This window comes from Camelina sativa, chromosome 20 (assembly GCF_000633955.1).
Source record: "Camelina sativa cultivar DH55 chromosome 20, Cs, whole genome shotgun sequence".
In the NCBI taxonomy this organism is placed as follows: Eukaryota; Viridiplantae; Streptophyta; class Magnoliopsida; order Brassicales; family Brassicaceae; genus Camelina; species Camelina sativa.
This window is the reverse complement of record NC_025704.1, coordinates 265802-284218: the sequence shown is the minus strand read 5'-3', so window position 1 is coordinate 284218 and position 18417 is coordinate 265802. Positions and strand designations below refer to the sequence as shown.

At 40.1% G+C, this 18417-nt stretch overlaps 6 protein-coding genes across 10 annotated transcripts in view; 1 reads left to right on the top strand and 5 right to left on the bottom strand.

The window, feature by feature from the left end:
- Positions 309-6724, bottom strand: LOC104768306 (L-type lectin-domain containing receptor kinase VI.2-like). 2 transcript variants are annotated; one of them, XM_010492240.1, is made up of 2 exons: positions 4973-6724; positions 309-1154 (listed from the first exon to the last, which is right to left on the bottom strand). In XM_010492240.1, the coding sequence occupies exons 1-2, from the start codon at positions 6438-6440 to the stop codon at positions 505-507; spliced, it is 2118 nt and encodes a 705-aa protein (XP_010490542.1). In that variant the 5' UTR covers positions 6441-6724; the 3' UTR covers positions 309-504. The 2 variants fall into 2 exon arrangements, with proteins under 2 accessions (XP_010490542.1, XP_010490544.1); XM_010492242.1 differs by lacking the exon at positions 309-1154 and having other exon boundaries at positions 4086-6724.
- Positions 1694-2912, top strand: LOC104772068. The gene is made up of 4 exons (XM_019242395.1): positions 1694-1864; positions 1953-2019; positions 2130-2364; positions 2475-2912. Exons 1-4 carry the CDS (start codon positions 1757-1759, stop codon positions 2683-2685), a joined length of 621 nt encoding a protein of 206 aa, XP_019097940.1. The 5' UTR covers positions 1694-1756; the 3' UTR covers positions 2686-2912.
- Positions 7758-10927, bottom strand: LOC109125230 (L-type lectin-domain containing receptor kinase VI.2-like). 3 transcript variants are annotated; one of them, XM_019242398.1, is made up of 2 exons: positions 9398-10927; positions 7758-8702 (listed from the first exon to the last, which is right to left on the bottom strand). In XM_019242398.1, the coding sequence occupies exons 1-2, from the start codon at positions 10641-10643 to the stop codon at positions 7831-7833; spliced, it is 2118 nt and encodes a 705-aa protein (XP_019097943.1). In that variant the 5' UTR covers positions 10644-10927; the 3' UTR covers positions 7758-7830. The 3 variants fall into 3 exon arrangements, with proteins under 3 accessions (XP_019097943.1, XP_019097942.1, XP_019097941.1); XM_019242397.1 differs by having other exon boundaries at positions 7758-9130; positions 9820-10927; XM_019242396.1 differs by having other exon boundaries at positions 7758-9199; positions 9895-10927.
- Positions 11961-14295, bottom strand: LOC104768308 (lectin-domain containing receptor kinase VI.3-like). Its single transcript, XM_010492243.2, has one exon. It carries the CDS (start codon positions 14152-14154, stop codon positions 12034-12036), a length of 2121 nt encoding a protein of 706 aa, XP_010490545.1. The 5' UTR covers positions 14155-14295; the 3' UTR covers positions 11961-12033.
- On the bottom strand, positions 15831-16775 carry LOC104772082 (lectin-domain containing receptor kinase VI.4-like). Its single transcript, XM_010496730.1, has one exon. It carries the CDS (start codon positions 16773-16775, stop codon positions 15831-15833), a length of 945 nt encoding a protein of 314 aa, XP_010495032.1.
- The window catches only part of LOC109131391 (lectin-domain containing receptor kinase VI.4-like), a 4547-nt gene continuing 3908 nt past the window's right edge, over positions 17779-18417 (bottom strand). For both annotated transcript variants that reach the window (XM_019242306.1, XM_019242305.1), the window contains one exon: positions 17779-18109. In XM_019242306.1, the coding sequence (XP_019097851.1) occupies positions 17843-18109 (267 nt within the window). In that variant the 3' untranslated portion in view covers positions 17779-17842. The remainder of the gene's footprint in view (positions 18110-18417) is intronic.

Here is an 18417-nt window from a genome sequence, read left to right as displayed (position 1 = left end):
CGCGTGGGGATTTGGTTGAATGAACATTGTGAAGTCGCATTGAAAATTTGAAAAAGGTGTATCGTATGTATTCGTATCCCTTGTCACTGTTGCGTAATTAGGGAGGTCGTTGAATTATTGTTTGTTTTGTAGTTTAGATTGGATTACGACACACGTATCAAACAGTTTCAATGTCTTCAAATTATAGTAGGCAGACTCAAATTGAATTGATTGTAACATACTATATCCCCAAAATAAATATCCCTCGAGGAGGAGGGTCGTCTCAATTAATAAAGATATATAGTATTAAATTATTAATGAATTGAATATAAAGGAACTGGTTGGTTGGTTCAACGATCAAAATTGACATGCCGCATAATCCGGATAAAAAAAAAACAGAACCGGTGTCTTTTTACTAAATTGCTAAACCAGTGATAAATGATAATCACTTATCCTAAAAATTTGATAATACTTGTATTTGTTTTAATTAAAAAAAGGAAAATTACAATGCGCCGCGCCGCCGCCCTATCCACTGCCACTGATACGAGAAATTGAAGAAACTCTGGTGGCGAAGGAAGAAGAAGAAGAAGCGACAGAGCTCGACGAAACAAATCCCACAAACTTGGATCCGAATTCGTTTCTTGAAGGATTAGAATATCCCCAATCATCCTCAATCTCAGGAACATTCTCATCTCCGTTTAGATACCTAAGTACCATCCTCATCGACGGCCGAGACTCCGGGTTTTGATGGCAACACAGCAATCCGACGGCCAGAGCAAGCTTTGCTTCTCCCCCATCGTAACCAGATCCAAGCCTCGGATCGATTACACTTAGAATCTCACCGTTCGCGTGCATCTCCATAACCCAATCGACCAAGAAGAAGCTACCTGAATCAGTTGGTTTTCTCCCTGTGACGATCTCTAACAGCAAAACGCCAAACGCGAAAACATCAGACGCGGTTGATGGTTTGCCGTTTCGGGATAGCTCCGGCGCCAGGTACCCAATGGTTCCAACTAACGCTGTCGTTTGCGATGATATCGTTCCGCGTTCGTAGAGCCTCGCCAGTCCAAAATCACCCAATCTAGGGTTCATGCTTGAGTCAATCAGCACATTGCTTGGCTTCACGTCTCTGTGAATCACAATCTTCTGCCATTCTTCGTGAAGATACAACAAACCAGACGCGATTCCTTNCTATCTTCCTCTCTGTCTTATCTTTTCTTTTCTTCTGGTTTTATATATTCGCATGTTTCGATGTTTTGGTAAAACTTTGATCTTCTTAGTCCGGAGTGGTCAATTGTTTCGGAAACTTGTGTGTTATGTATGATTTTTTTGGTCTCTTCCGATTCAGTTAGATCAGATTGTTTACGCACTTTCGAGTTCTGTCCAAGTTTCTCAGAGTTTTTGATACTTGTGAATCTGAATCTCTGTTGTCTGCTGATGTCATAATGAAATTTTGAGACTTTGCGTTTACGCGAGAGCTCCCTTGGCTTAGTCTCATACGCCACCTCTTCTTTTTGCTCAGATCACAATCTATACTAGTCAATTCTTTTTCCTTTTGGTCATAAATTCTGATTCTATCCTAAGTTGACTTGTTTTGTTGGATTAAGCTGGTGAAGTAACATGTTCTCATGTTGCGTACTAATCTCCTCATTCATTTTTTTTTTTTAAAACAAGATTGTAGGGAATCAAAACATAATTTATTGAAAGAAAAAACATGATTTTTTTTGTATGAAGGGCATCAGAGTATCCAGAGGAGTATGATGGTGGGTGCGTGCAGATGAGATTATCTTACAGCCCCGCGGCTCATCTCTTTCTCTTCCTTCTTCAGTGGACGGATTGTCATTTCGCTGGCGCTCTTGGATTGCTTAGGATCCTTATTTATAAGGTGGTTTGATTTTTGCTGCTGTTTCATTATTGGATATTAATCCTCTGTTCTTGTCTCTCTGATATGGTGATTCTCTGTTTTTTTGTAGGCATATGTTGATGGGAAAACCACAATGTCGCTACATGAACGCAAAGCTAGCATCAGAGAATTCTATGGTAATTTTTTTTACCAAATTGGCGCATTAGTGTCTCTTAAGCTATATAAGCATGTCAGATTAGTCCACCTGATGTTTTTCTTCTGACTAGCAATGGATGTTGATGAGCAGATGTGTTGTTTCCTTCGCTATTGCAACTTCACGGAGGGATAACCGATGTAGAAGAAAGGAAACAGAAGGAGATATGCGACAAAAGATACCGGAAAAAGGACAGAACAGACAAAGGGAAGATGTCAGAGATCGACTTGGAGAGGGAAGAAGAGTGTGGCATTTGCTTGGAGGTTCGGAATAAAGTTGTTCTTCCTACTTGCAATCACTCCATGTGTATAAACTGCTACAGAAACTGGTATGATGGTTAGCTTCCACTTGTTGTTACTCGCTCTTAGTTTATTTCACTCACACTCATCATCAGCCTTTGTTAGAAGTTATTGAATCCATTGTGTTGCTTGAAAACAGGCGTGCACGGTCACAGTCGTGCCCGTTCTGTAGAGGCAGCTTGAAAAGGGTGAATTCTGGTGATCTGTGGATTTACACTTCGAGCAAAGAGATTGCGGATATACCAGCGATTTACAAGGAGAATCTGAAGAGGTTGTTGATTTACATTGACAAGTTGCCTCTCGTTGCTTCTGATCCAAATCTAGGCTCTTATGCTCCTCTTGCTCGGTGAACAGTTCACTCTCTCTCTATATTTCTTCTAGTTATGCACATAGCAATATTACATCATCTCTTTGTGCCCACTTTGTATATAACAACATTTTATGTGTTTTCTCTCTTTCTGTTTCTGCCTTTTAAGTTATTTTTTATTCAGCTCTCTACAGTCTCTGGTTTGGATTTTGTGTATAAAAACAAACCACCTTTGGTTAACCACATTGATAGATCTCGATAATTTGTTGACGTGGGTCTGCTTAATCACACTGTTGGATCAGGTTATGAAATATACCAACCGATTGGTTTTCCAATCCGACCGATTTGGCTCATCGTTTTTTGGCATAATTTGGTTTTGATATGGATTGATTGGTTAAACCGAAAACCGGTTAGTTTCAGCAAATTTAAATGGGAGGGAAGATCGTATCACAGTTGCACGTGGCTTCTTTTAATTGGTTATTGACTTATTTGACCCAATCAGGCTATAGCTCATCTAGATTCTATTGCCAAGTGGATTTGAAACGTCATCAGATCACACAGAATATAATAGATAAGGTTAGTATTTTATTTCACCGTCAGATGGATTTGTGAACCGATCGAACGGCCATGATCGTTTATCCAAGATAGCTCCGCTCCATAAACAACAAAGAAGTTACATGCATCTTTCTATAATCATGGATCAAGAAACAGCGCGTTCTTCTCTCTATTTTCCTGAAAGTCACAAAACGATATCGCTGGAGAGATGGCCGCCACATCGACCGCTGCTGCAGTAGCTCCCGGTATCCATTCCGGATCGGGTTGGTTTACAGAATCGAGTTTGGGCTTTTGCTTGTTTTGGTATTATTTACTTATTTGGGCCATTACATTATAGTGGCCTTTCCCGAAAATATTAAAAACCTACTCGTTATAGAATATTAAAATGAAATCAACGGCCCAAGAGCTTATATTGCATATACAAAAAGATTCTTTAGCCCTAATAGCAAGCAGGTTAAAAGGTTTTGTTAAATGGTTAAAGAGACCGTACAAAAAGATATAGTGATACTGATACACACAGGACAGGATATACACAATCACATAACTAAAAGTCTAAAGTCACCCCACACAGACAAAGAATAAAAGAATGAATAAGTCACACATTGGCACCGCGTGGGGATTTGGTTGAATGAACATTGTGAAGTCGCATTGAAAACGACGTCTCGTATGGTCGTATCCCTTGTCACTGTTTCGTAATCAGGGAGGTCGTTGAATTATTGTTTGTTTTTTAGTTTATACTTGGATTACGACACACGTATCAAACGGTTTCAATGTCTTCAAATTATCGTAGACAGACTCAATTGAATTGATTTGTAAACATACATACGATATCCCCAAAATAAATAATCCTCGAGGAGGGTCGTCTCAAATAATAAAGATATATACAAGTATTAAATTATTAATGAATTGAATATAGAACTAACTGGTTGGTTCAACGATCAAAATGGACATGCTGCATAATCCGGATATATAAAAAAGAAAAACAAAACTGGCGGTGTCTATTTACTAATAAATTGCTAAACCAGTGATAAATGATAATCACTTATCCTAAAAAAAAAACTGATTATCAGAATATTCAATATTGCATTGCTTACAACGGAAAAGAAAATTACAATGCGCCGCGCCGCCCTATCCAGTGCCACTGATGCGAGAAATTGAAGAAACTCTGGTGGCCAAGGAAGAAGAAGAAGCGACAGGGCTCGACGAAACAAATCCTACAAACTTGGATCCGAATTCGTTCCTTGAAGGATTCGAATATCCCCAATCATCCTCAATCTCAGGAACATTCTCATCTCCGTTTAGATACCTAAGTACCATTCTCATCGACGGCCGAGACTCCGGGTTTTGGTGGCAACACAGCAATCCGACGGCGAGAGCAAGCTTTGCTTCTCCCCCATCGTAACCAGATCCAAGCCTCGGATCGATTGCGCTTAGAATCTCACCGCTCGCGTGCAGCTCCATAACCCAATCGACCAAGAAGAAGCTACCGGAATCCGTTGGTTTTCTCCCGGAGACGATCTCTAACAGCAAAACGCCGAACGCGAAAACATCAGACGCGGTTGATGGTTTGCCGTTGCGGGATAGCTCCGGCGCCAGATACCCAATGGTTCCAACTAGCGCTGTCGTTTGCGATGATATAGTTCCGCGTTCGTAGAGCCTCGCGAGCCCGAAATCACCCAACCTAGGGTTCATGCTGGAGTCAATCAGGACATTGCTAGGTTTCACGTCTCTATGAATCACGATCTTCTGCCATTCTTCGTGAAGATACAACAAACCAGACGCGATTCCTTTGGTGATTTGAAAACGCACGTTCCACGACAAAACGGCGCCGCTTCGTCTCGGTACCGTGTAGAGCAACGAGTCCAAGCTTCCGTTGGGGATGTAATCGTAAATTAGCAAGAGATCGCTCTTGTGTTTGCACCATCCCTGGAGATTCACTAGATTCTTATGCCTTAGTCTCCCCAAACTCTCGATCTCTGCGACGAATTCTCGAACACCTTGCATGCTACTTGGGATTATCTTCTTCACTGCGATGGGATCTGAGTTTGGGAGCTTTCCTTTGAAAACGGTTCCGAATCCTCCGGTTCCGATAATCCTATTCTCCTTGAAACCATCAGTGGCAGCGTAGAGATCTCTGTACCTCAATCTGCGAGGATGATCGATTTCCCAGTCTTCTAGCATTTCTTCTTGTCCCAATCTCTTCTTGTACATGACGAAGAAGAAGAGTAACACAAGCATGACCAGCATAACGGCTGATAACGCCACGATCAGAACGATGACCTGAGAATTGAAGCCTCTCTTCTTGGCCGTATTCGGCGGCGGAGGAGGAAGCTCCGAGAGGTTAAGCACATCTGCCATTGGACGATCTCCTCCGCCGCCGCTTGAGAAACTCCAACCCATCACGTAGTGAGCACTCGACTGATCTCTCCCCGTCGCTGCCGTGAATCCCACATACATTTCTTGTTGCACAATCTCCAACAGTTTTGGAACCTGTCGAGAGATCAAAGGCTTTGTGGGTTTAAACCCCAATCTCGCCGGATAAACGGTGACGTTTAGTGTTTGTGTTGGTCCGTCGTACTCCAGAAGTGCTTGAATCGGGTTGCCACTCTCTAGCTGGAAATCTTCTTTCTTGTTAGGATCGTCATTGTTGTAATACACGACCGGCTCTTGGATGTCCGAAGTACGACTGTTGTAGTTCAGACCGATGTCGTTTCCTATTCTGTCAGTGTTATCGTCTCTGGATCCTTGCACCGTGTCGAACTCCACTGCGAAGACGTGATTCCTAGGATCCCTATCGTTCTCTTTGTTGAGAACTCCCAAATACTGTGCGGATCCAGCATTGGGACGATAAGGCGTTGGAGATAGTGTGAATGTGAATCCGAAGCCTTTGTTGCTTGGGCTTGAAGGGATTATGACAAAGACGAAAGAAGTGCTGAAGGAACGAACCATGACGTTTGTGGAACTTCTTGTACTAGTCTCCAGCAATCTCACCGGTTTGTGGTAGAAAGCTGTACCGGTAACGTTTGACTTTCGGTCAGTGAGTCTCAACAGACCGTTGGGTTTGATCATCGCGGCTCCTTCCATCTGAATCTCTGATTGGTTTCCGCTAAAACCTCGGAAAGTAAACTCTGTTGTTGTTGTTGTTGTTGTTGTTGTTGTTCTCTGAGCTCGAACATGGACGCTGAAAAACACGAAAAGCTTCAACAAGGATGAGACTGAGACCATGGATCTTTGAGTGCCCATGGGTGAGAGCGAAATAAATAATTAGATAAGGAGAGATACTCTTTGTTGAAATTTTTAGTTTAGAGATTTTCTTTTATGGACATGGGACCTTTGGTTTTTTCTTACAGATTCGGTGATTGAGATGAAAAAAATATCTAATATAAGGAGTCAACGAAGAAGAAAATTATACCCAAAAAAAAAAAGGAATCTTCTTCTTCGTTTCGGCTTAATGTTCACATCATCGTATACTGAAAATATGTGGCACATAATGTTTTAGTGAAATATTAAACAAAGAAAAGAATGAGTAATTTCTTGTCTACAAATAATGAATTGCAACCAATATGCTTTGTTGCTTGAACTTGTGTATAAAAAGAGGTCCAACGTAACCATCACGCTGACTTTGACTAATTCCACGCTGACTTTAACTTCCTCAATTATTATATCTTTCTTTTGGGACAAGAAAACGATGACTACCTAAAATAGTCTTTATCTTATGGACTTGGACGTTTATGTTTAAACCTTCTAAGAGATAATAATAATGTGCAATGTTCAACCGGTATAAGTGTATATCACCCACTTATAACTTTCTGAAATTACGATTTCTTTCGAGATCTGGTGAGTTCCAAATCTCTCTATTTTGATTTGAATTTGTCAACACATTGTGCTGGTTTCGGTTTTGTCCATTTGTTTGTTACTTGTTTGATATTCCAAATGACATAAGACTAATTTCGACTCTCGTTTGAAAATCTGAGATACCTTTAATTATTGTATATAAGATTGTTTATAATCTGGATAAAAAAATTAAACGAATATACAGAACAAAACAAAAATATGTCATTTTTCACAAGGATAACATGATGTAACATTGCGATGTCAATATATTAATTATTGAATACTTTATGTATCATAGCTTTGCGTCATGGTAACTTGTAACAACCAAAGTATTATAACAGAAATAGACAACCCAACTAACATATTTTCAAGTTTATGTTTTTGTTCGTTTGAAAGCTAAACGAATTTTCTTAGCAACAAAAAAAAACTAAACGAATTTGATAGGTACTGAATGGTGACTCAGAAAATTATTTTGTATCATTAAAATCGATTTTAATTATTAATCCAACAAGCGTCTTAGCAATTTACAGTTATAAAAATAACATTAGAGATCTCTTTTTTTTTTTTTTTTACTGTAAGTCGTTTCAAATTTGTTTAACCGCTCTTACCCATCTATTTTTAGTTTTTAGTAGGTGATAAAGCAACGATATTATTTCCATACCGTTAAAAGCGCTGTTTGTCAAACGAGCCGTTATAAATGGTAAATACCAAAAGTACCATAACAAGTGAGAAACAGAACTAGTACTATTGTAGTTGCTTATAAGTTAATTTACAAGACTCAAACTAAGTGAAATTTGCACTATCTACCACTCATAACAGAAGTCGAAGAAATCCTAGTAACGGATAAAGATGCGACCGAGCTCGAAGCTCTATCGGATGAAACATATCCTTCAAACTTGGATCCAAATTCGCTTCTTGACGAAGAATCCGAGTATCCCCAATTGTCATCAATTTCAGGAACATCTTCATCTCCGTTCATATACCTAAGCACCGTTCTCATTGACGGTCGAGACGCTGGTCTTTGATGGCAACAATGCAACCCTATGACAAGAGCAAGCTTTGCTTCTCCATCATCATAACCAGATCCTAGTCTCGGATCGACCGCACGAAGAATCTCATCACTCGCGTGCAATTCCATAACCCAATCGGCCAAGAAAAAGGTCCCAGAGTCTGTCGGTCTTCTCCCGGAGATGATCTCTAACAACAAAACGCCAAACGCGAAAACATCAGACGCAGACGAAGATTTGCCGTTGCGTGCTAGCTCTGGCGCCATATACCCAATTGTGCCAACAACTACGGTCGTGTTCGATTGTGATCCCCGTTCGTAAAGCCTCGCGAGACCAAAATCCCCCAACCTAGGGTTCATATCAGATTCAATCAGAACATTGCTAGGTTTCACATCTCTATGAATCACGATCTGTTCCCATTCCTCGTGAAGATACAACAATCCAGACGCGATTCCTTTAGCGATCTGAAAACGTACGTTCCAAGATAAAACTTCGCCGCTCCTTCTAGGTTTACTATAGAGCAGAGAGTCCAAGCTTCCGTTGGGGATATAATCGTAAATCAACAAGAGATCGTTCTTGTGTTTGCACCATCCTTGAAGGTTGACCAGGTTCTTATGCCTTAGCCTCCCCAAACTCTCGATCTCTGCTATGAACTCTCGAACACCTTGCATACTATTAGGAGTTATCTTCTTCACTGCGATTTGATTAGACGGAGACGATGAGACGTCTCCTCTGAAAACGGTTCCGAATCCTCCGGTTCCGATGATTCTACTCTCCTTGAATCCATCAGTAGCAGCGTAGAGATCTTTGTATCTGAGTCTGTGAGGATGATTGATCTCCCAGTCTTCGAGAATCTCTCCTTGTTGCAGACGTTTCTTGTACTTGGAGAAGAAGAAGAGTAACGCAAGCAAGATCACTGTTACGCCCGATAGAGCTACGATCAGAGCGATGACCTGAGGATTGTAACCTCTCTTCTTTGCTGTATTCGGAGGCGCATGAGGGAGCTCTGAGAGGTCAAGCATATCTGCAATTGGACGATCGCCGCCGCTTGAGAAACTCCAACCCATCACGTAATGAGCACTCGACTGGTCTCTCCCCGTCGCTGCCGTGAATCCCACGTACATTTCTTCTTGCACGATCTGCGACAACTTGGGAACTGGTAGTTGCGAGATCAAAGGTTTTNTACAGCACCGCTTCGTCTCGGTACCGTGTAGAGCAAGGAGTCCAAGCTTCCGTTAGGGATATAATCGTAAATTAGCAACAGATCGGTTTTGTGTTTGCACCATCCTTGAAGATTCACGAGATTCTTATGCCTTAGTCTCCCCAAGCTCTCGATCTCTGCGACGAATTCTCGAACACCTTGCATGCTACTTGGGATTATCTTCTTCACAGCGATGGGATCTGAGTTTGGGAGCTTTCCTTTGAAAACGGTTCCGAATCCTCCGGTTCCGATGATCCTATTCTCCTTGAATCCATCAGTGGCTACGTAGAGATCTCTGTATCTCAATCTGCGTGGATGATCGATTTCCCAGTCTTCTAGCATTTCTTCTTGTCCCAATCTCTTCTTGTACATGGCGAAGAAGAAGAGTAACACAAGCATGACCATCATAACGGCTGATAAAGCCACGATCAGAACGATGACTTGAGAATTGAAACCTTTCTTCTTCGCCGTATTCGGCGGCGGAGGAGGAAGCTCCGAGAGGTTAAGCACGTCTGCCATTGGACGATCTCCGCCGCCACCGCTTGAGAAACTCCAACCCATGACGTAGTGAGCACTCGACTGGTCTCTCCCCGTCGCTGCCGTGAATCCCACGTACATTTCTTGTTGCACAATCTCCAACAGTTTTGGAACGTGTCGAGAGATCAAAGGCTTTGTGGGTTTAAACCCCAATCTCGCCGGATAAACCGTGACGTTTAGCGTTTGTGATGGTCCGTCGTACTCCAGAAGTGCTTGAATCGGGTTGCCACTCTCGAGCTGGAAATCTTCTTTCTTGTTAGGATCGTCATTGTTGTAATACACGACCGGCTCTTGGATGTCTGAAGTACGACTGTTGTAGTTCAGACCTATGTCGTTTCCTATTCTGTCTGTGTTGTCGTCTCTGGATCCTTGCACGGTGTCGAACTCCACTGCGAAGACGTGATTCCTAGGATCCTTATCGTTCTCTTTGTTGAGAACTCCCAAGTATCCTGCGGATCCAGCATTGGGACGATAAGGCGTTGGAGATAGTGTGAATGTGAATCCGAAGCCTTTGTTGCTTGGGCTTGAAGGGATTATGACAAAGACGAAAGAAGTGCTGAAGGAACGAACCATGACGTTTGTGGAACTTCTTGTACTAGTCTCCAGCAATCTCACCGGTTTGTGGTAGAAAGCTGTACCGGTAACGTTTGACTTTCGGTCAGTGAGTCTCAACAGACCGTTGGGTTTGATCATCGCGGCTCCTTCCATCTGAATCTCTGATTGGTTTCCGCTAAAACCTCGGAAAGTAAACTCTGTTGTTGTTGTTGTTGTTGTTGTTGTTGTTCTCTGAGCTCGAACATGGACGCTGAAAAACACGAAAAGCTTCAACAAGGATGAGACTGAGACCATGGATCTTTGAGTGCCCATGGGTGAGAGCGAAATAAATAATTAGATAAGGAGAGATACTCTTTGTTGAAATTTTTAGTTTAGAGATTTTCTTTTATGGACATGGGACCTTTGGTTTTTTCTTACAGATTCGGTGATTGAGATGAAAAAAATATCTAATATAAGGAGTCAACGAAGAAGAAAATTATACCCAAAAAAAAAAAGGAATCTTCTTCTTCGTTTCGGCTTAATGTTCACATCATCGTATACTGAAAATATGTGGCACATAATGTTTTAGTGAAATATTAAACAAAGAAAAGAATGAGTAATTTCTTGTCTACAAATAATGAATTGCAACCAATATGCTTTGTTGCTTGAACTTGTGTATAAAAAGAGGTCCAACGTAACCATCACGCTGACTTTGACTAATTCCACGCTGACTTTAACTTCCTCAATTATTATATCTTTCTTTTGGGACAAGAAAACGATGACTACCTAAAATAGTCTTTATCTTATGGACTTGGACGTTTATGTTTAAACCTTCTAAGAGATAATAATAATGTGCAATGTTCAACCGGTATAAGTGTATATCACCCACTTATAACTTTCTGAAATTACGATTTCTTTCGAGATCTGGTGAGTTCCAAATCTCTCTATTTTGATTTGAATTTGTCAACACATTGTGCTGGTTTCGGTTTTGTCCATTTGTTTGTTACTTGTTTGATATTCCAAATGACATAAGACTAATTTCGACTCTCGTTTGAAAATCTGAGATACCTTTAATTATTGTATATAAGATTGTTTATAATCTGGATAAAAAAATTAAACGAATATACAGAACAAAACAAAAATATGTCATTTTTCACAAGGATAACATGATGTAACATTGCGATGTCAATATATTAATTATTGAATACTTTATGTATCATAGCTTTGCGTCATGGTAACTTGTAACAACCAAAGTATTATAACAGAAATAGACAACCCAACTAACATATTTTCAAGTTTATGTTTTTGTTCGTTTGAAAGCTAAACGAATTTTCTTAGCAACAAAAAAAAACTAAACGAATTTGATAGGTACTGAATGGTGACTCAGAAAATTATTTTGTATCATTAAAATCGATTTTAATTATTAATCCAACAAGCGTCTTAGCAATTTACAGTTATAAAAATAACATTAGAGATCTCTTTTTTTTTTTTTTTTACTGTAAGTCGTTTCAAATTTGTTTAACCGCTCTTACCCATCTATTTTTAGTTTTTAGTAGGTGATAAAGCAACGATATTATTTCCATACCGTTAAAAGCGCTGTTTGTCAAACGAGCCGTTATAAATGGTAAATACCAAAAGTACCATAACAAGTGAGAAACAGAACTAGTACTATTGTAGTTGCTTATAAGTTAATTTACAAGACTCAAACTAAGTGAAATTTGCACTATCTACCACTCATAACAGAAGTCGAAGAAATCCTAGTAACGGATAAAGATGCGACCGAGCTCGAAGCTCTATCGGATGAAACATATCCTTCAAACTTGGATCCAAATTCGCTTCTTGACGAAGAATCCGAGTATCCCCAATTGTCATCAATTTCAGGAACATCTTCATCTCCGTTCATATACCTAAGCACCGTTCTCATTGACGGTCGAGACGCTGGTCTTTGATGGCAACAATGCAACCCTATGACAAGAGCAAGCTTTGCTTCTCCATCATCATAACCAGATCCTAGTCTCGGATCGACCGCACGAAGAATCTCATCACTCGCGTGCAATTCCATAACCCAATCGGCCAAGAAAAAGGTCCCAGAGTCTGTCGGTCTTCTCCCGGAGATGATCTCTAACAACAAAACGCCAAACGCGAAAACATCAGACGCAGACGAAGATTTGCCGTTGCGTGCTAGCTCTGGCGCCATATACCCAATTGTGCCAACAACTACGGTCGTGTTCGATTGTGATCCCCGTTCGTAAAGCCTCGCGAGACCAAAATCCCCCAACCTAGGGTTCATATCAGATTCAATCAGAACATTGCTAGGTTTCACATCTCTATGAATCACGATCTGTTCCCATTCCTCGTGAAGATACAACAATCCAGACGCGATTCCTTTAGCGATCTGAAAACGTACGTTCCAAGATAAAACTTCGCCGCTCCTTCTAGGTTTACTATAGAGCAGAGAGTCCAAGCTTCCGTTGGGGATATAATCGTAAATCAACAAGAGATCGTTCTTGTGTTTGCACCATCCTTGAAGGTTGACCAGGTTCTTATGCCTTAGCCTCCCCAAACTCTCGATCTCTGCTATGAACTCTCGAACACCTTGCATACTATTAGGAGTTATCTTCTTCACTGCGATTTGATTAGACGGAGACGATGAGACGTCTCCTCTGAAAACGGTTCCGAATCCTCCGGTTCCGATGATTCTACTCTCCTTGAATCCATCAGTAGCAGCGTAGAGATCTTTGTATCTGAGTCTGTGAGGATGATTGATCTCCCAGTCTTCGAGAATCTCTCCTTGTTGCAGTCGTTTCTTGTACTTGGAGAAGAAGAAGAGTAACGCAAGCAAGATCACTGTTACGCCCGATAGAGCTACGATCAGAGCGATGACCTGAGGATTGTAACCTCTCTTCTTTGCTGTATTCGGAGGCGCATGAGGGAGCTCTGAGAGGTCAAGCATATCTGCAATTGGACGATCGCCGCCGCTTGAGAAACTCCAACCCATCACGTAATGAGCACTCGACTGGTCTCTCCCCGTCGCTGCCGTGAATCCCACGTACATTTCTTCTTGCACGATCTGCGACAACTTGGGAACTGGTAGTTGCGAGATCAAAGGTTTTATGGGTCTAGACTTGGATTTTGCGGGATAAACTGTGAAATTCAGAGTTTGTGTTGGTCCGTCGTAATCCAAAAGTGCTCTGATCGGATCGCCGCTCTGAAGCCAGAAGTCTTCTTTTCGGTTAGGACCGTCGTTGTCGTAATACACGACCGGTTCTTGAAAATCTGATTTGAGACTGTTGAAATTTAGACCGATGTGGTTGCCTGAACTATAGGCACCGTCTTTGAATCCTTGTACCGTGTCGAATTCCACGGCGAAGACGTGATTCGTCGAGTTCCCGTCGTTGTTTTTGTTGAGAAGACCCAAGAACTGCTCTGTTTCAGCTCCGGGACGATTAGGGGTTGGAGATAGCGTGAACGTGAAGCCATAACCACCGTTGCTTGAGCTAGAAGGAATTATGACAAATACGAAAGATGTGCTGAATGAACGAACCGTGGTGTTTGTGGAACTTATATTAGTCTCTAGCAATCTCACTGGTTTGTTGTAGAAAGCTGTACCGATGACGTTTGGGTTTCGGTCAGTGAGCCTCAATAGTCCGTTGGGTTTGATCGTCGCAGCTCCTTCAATACTAATATTGGCCGGTTGGCTTCCGTTAAAGCCTCGGAAAGTAAAGTCTGTTGTTGTTGGAGTACTCTCCTTTGATGTTCTCTGAGCTCCAGCAGGGATGGTCAAAAGCAAGAAAAGTATAAGTGAGATTATGGATCTTGTAGTGTCCATGAATGATTGGTACATAGGAACAAAAAAAACAAAGAGAAGCCGTTTGAAGGAGAAGAAGAAGAAGAAGATATACAAAGAGCTGTTTCTCTGAGATTTCGTGATTTATAAGTTTTAAAGAAGAAAGGAATTGCGTTTGTTCTTCCTCTTCGCAAACTAATTCACATTTAGCGAGTATTGAAAAATAAATATAATTTGGGGTCAATTTACAATAATTGACGAATATGTATGTATCATCAACCAAGAGAAATTAAGATATTTTAAGTTGTGGTGGGACCTAAAATACTGTTAATCATCATTTCTTTTAGTTATAAGAAAAGAAGGATTTGGATACTTAATTACGTTAATTTTGAAATCTATTTTCAAACCTCTGTATAATGAAATCAATTAGAATAAAGTCTTACTTGAAACAAGTATTATTGATGATTTTCCACTACAAATTCAAATTTGTTTTTATTCAATTAGTGATTTTGAAATACAATTATACAAACTAAATGTAAGAGATAATCTTTCAATTTACAAATTCATATTAAGATGTTTAATAATTTCAAAGAAGAAGATATCCAAATTTCATGTTTTATGTAGGAAGGATTTGTTTTTCTTTTTGCTTAAAAGTCCTACGCACATATGGGATGTCTTTGACAAATTCCACATATATACTTGGAATATGCATATATTTTATATTTTGTGGAGAAAAAAAAAACAACAAACAAGTTGACTTTGGACTTTGTCACTTTGACATTGTGATTTAAAGTTTACAAAATAAGTAAGTTTTTTTGCCCAAAAAAAATAAGAAAAGAAAAAAAGAGAGGACATGCAGTAAGTTTTCTTCCCTTTATTATCAACAATCTAGCAATGATTAGTGGACTATATTAGTTCAAATACCGACTGATCACTTAAATCTTTGGGCTTAAAAAGCTTCGTACTTCACCGTTATTACGACATATAATTATTATACTTAAATAACCATTTATGACGAGATCTCATGAGTTCAAATACCTTTATTCGATTGGTCACAAGTACGTAAAGTTTGACTTTGGACTTTGTCACTTTGACATTGTAATTTAAAGTTTACAAAATAAGTAAGTTTTTTGCCCCAAAAAAAATAAGAAAAGAAAAAAGGAGAGGACATGCAGTAAGTTTTCTTCCCTTTATTATCAACAATCTATCAATGATTAGTGGACTATATTAGTTCAAATACCGATTGATTGCTTAAATCTTTGGGCTTAAAAAAGCTTGTACTTCCCCGTTATTACTATATATAATTATTATATTTAAATAACCATTTATGACGAGATCTCATGAGTTCAAATACCTTAATTTGATTGGTTACAGAGTACGTAAACCCTTATCAGTTTGACTTTGTACATGTTGTCCTAAGTTTTCAATATATATCGCTTTTGTTCATTTATTCATCCGTTATTATGATGTACTATTAGTAATGGAAGGTCACGTCATGTGGTCGCGTAAGATTGGAATATACGTGGTTTAACCCTATCATATTCTAAAACAAAATCAAGCTTTTGATATAGTTGTTGTCACTAAAGGCAAAAACATAAAATAAGAGAAATATAAATTATTTGATTTCATTAAAAAAAACTTAGGAGGTTGATTAGAGAGTGCCAGAAAGAAACTTGAATTAGTTAATTAATTAAGATAGAGAGTTAGAGCTTGAATGTGTCAAAGTAATTTCACTATCTACCACTGGTAAAAGATGTCGAAGAGATCCTTGTGAGAGACAAAGATGTGTGTGAGTGTGAGCTGGAAGCCCTATCCGACGAAACATATCCGACCAGTTTCGATCCTAAATCGATTCTTGAAGAATCTGAATAACCCCAATTGTCGTGAATCTCAGGAACGTCCTCGTCTCTGTTCAGGTACCTAAGCACCATTCTCATCGACGGCCGAGATCCCGGTTTCTGGTGACAACAGAGCAACCCGACGGCGAGAGCTAGCCTCACCTCTCCTTCTTCGTAACCAGATCCAAGTCTCGGATCGATCGCACTTAGGATCTCTCCGCTCTCTTCTAGCTCCATAACCCAATCGGCTATAAAGAAGGTCCCGGAGTCCGTAGGTTTCCTCCCTGAGACGATCTCTAACAGCAAAACGCCAAACGCGAAAACGTCAGAAGCCGATGAGGAGTTTCCGTTGCGTGCTAGCTCCGGCGCCATATACCCTATCGTCCCGACGACTACGGTGGTCCGCGATTGCGATCCGCGTTCGTAGAGCCTCGCGAGCCCAAAATCTCCCAATCTAGGGTTCATATCAGACTCAATCAGGACATTGCTTGGTTTCACGTCTCTGTGAATCACGATCTGTTCCCATTCCTCGTGAAGATACAACAAGCCAGACGCGATTCCTTTTGCGATTTGAAAACGTGCTTTCCAAGTCAAAACTTCGCCGCTCCTTCTAGGTTTACTGTAGAGCAGCGAGTCCAAGCTTCCGTTGGGGATGTACTCGTAAATTAGCAAGAGATCGTTCTTGTGTTTGCACCATCCTTGGAGATTCACGAGATTCTTATGCCTTAGTCTCCCCAAGCTCTCGATCTCTGCGACGAACTCTCGAACACCTTGCATACTGTTCGGAGTTATCTTCTTCACTGCGNTGTTTTTCTTTTTGCTTAAAAGTCCTACGCACATATGGGATGTCTTTGACAAATTCCACATATATACTTGGAATATGCATATATTTTATATTTTGTGGAGAAAAAAAAAACAACAAACAAGTTGACTTTGGACTTTGTCACTTTGACATTGTGATTTAAAGTTTACAAAATAAGTAAGTTTTTTTGCCCAAAAAAAATAAGAAAAGAAAAAAAGAGAGGACATGCAGTAAGTTTTCTTCCCTTTATTATCAACAATCTAGCAATGATTAGTGGACTATATTAGTTCAAATACCGACTGATCACTTAAATCTTTGGGCTTAAAAAGCTTCGTACTTCACCGTTATTACGACATATAATTATTATACTTAAATAACCATTTATGACGAGATCTCATGAGTTCAAATACCTTTATTCGATTGGTCACAAGTACGTAAAGTTTGACTTTGGACTTTGTCACTTTGACATTGTAATTTAAAGTTTACAAAATAAGTAAGTTTTTTGCCCCAAAAAAAATAAGAAAAGAAAAAAGGAGAGGACATGCAGTAAGTTTTCTTCCCTTTATTATCAACAATCTATCAATGATTAGTGGACTATATTAGTTCAAATACCGATTGATTGCTTAAATCTTTGGGCTTAAAAAAGCTTGTACTTCCCCGTTATTACTATATATAATTATTATATTTAAATAACCATTTATGACGAGATCTCATGAGTTCAAATACCTTAATTTGATTGGTTACAGAGTACGTAAACCCTTATCAGTTTGACTTTGTACATGTTGTCCTAAGTTTTCAATATATATCGCTTTTGTTCATTTATTCATCCGTTATTATGATGTACTATTAGTAATGGAAGGTCACGTCATGTGGTCGCGTAAGATTGGAATATACGTGGTTTAACCCTATCATATTCTAAAACAAAATCAAGCTTTTGATATAGTTGTTGTCACTAAAGGCAAAAACATAAAATAAGAGAAATATAAATTATTTGATTTCATTAAAAAAAACTTAGGAGGTTGATTAGAGAGTGCCAGAAAGAAACTTGAATTAGTTAATTAATTAAGATAGAGAGTTAGAGCTTGAATGTGTCAAAGTAATTTCACTATCTACCACTGGTAAAAGATGTCGAAGAGATCCTTGTGAGAGACAAAGATGTGTGTGAGTGTGAGCTGGAAGCCCTATCCGACGAAACATATCCGACCAGTTTCGATCCTAAATCGATTCTTGAAGAATCTGAATAACCCCAATTGTCGTGAATCTCAGGAACGTCCTCGTCTCTGTTCAGGTACCTAAGCACCATTCTCATCGACGGCCGAGATCCCGGTTTCTGGTGACAACAGAGCAACCCGACGGCGAGAGCTAGCCTCACCTCTCCTTCTTCGTAACCAGATCCAAGTCTCGGATCGATCGCACTTAGGATCTCTCCGCTCTCTTCTAGCTCCATAACCCAATCGGCTATAAAGAAGGTCCCGGAGTCCGTAGGTTTCCTCCCTGAGACGATCTCTAACAGCAAAACGCCAAACGCGAAAACGTCAGAAGCCGATGAGGAGTTTCCGTTGCGTGCTAGCTCCGGCGCCATATACCCTATCGTCCCGACGACTACGGTGGTCCGCGATTGCGATCCGCGTTCGTAGAGCCTCGCGAGCCCAAAATCTCCCAATCTAGGGTTCATATCAG

Coding starts and splice junctions, on each gene's coding strand:
- LOC104772068 (XM_019242395.1), top strand. CDS start 1,757: ATGAGATTATCTTACAGCCCCGCGGCTCATCTCTTTCTCTTCCTTCTT. Junction 1,865..1,952: donor TTAGGATCCTTATTTATAAG/GTGGTTTGATTT, acceptor GTTTTTTTGTAG/GCATATGTTGATGGGAAAAC. Junction 2,020..2,129: donor TAGCATCAGAGAATTCTATG/GTAATTTTTTTT, acceptor GTTGATGAGCAG/ATGTGTTGTTTCCTTCGCTA.
- LOC104768306 (XM_010492240.1), bottom strand. CDS start 6,440: ATGGGCACTCAAAGATCCATGGTCTCAGTCTCATCCTTGTTGAAGCTT. Junction 1,155..4,972: donor CACCAAAGGAATCGCGTCTG/GTTTGTTGTATC, acceptor GAATCGCGTCTG/GTTTGTTGTATCTTCACGAA.
- LOC109125230 (XM_019242397.1), bottom strand. CDS start 10,643: ATGGGCACTCAAAGATCCATGGTCTCAGTCTCATCCTTGTTGAAGCTT. Junction 9,131..9,819: donor GCAGCGACGGGGAGAGACCA/GTCGAGTGCTCA, acceptor AGCGACGGGGAG/AGACCAGTCGAGTGCTCATT.
- LOC104768308 (XM_010492243.2), bottom strand. CDS start 14,154: ATGTACCAATCATTCATGGACACTACAAGATCCATAATCTCACTTATA.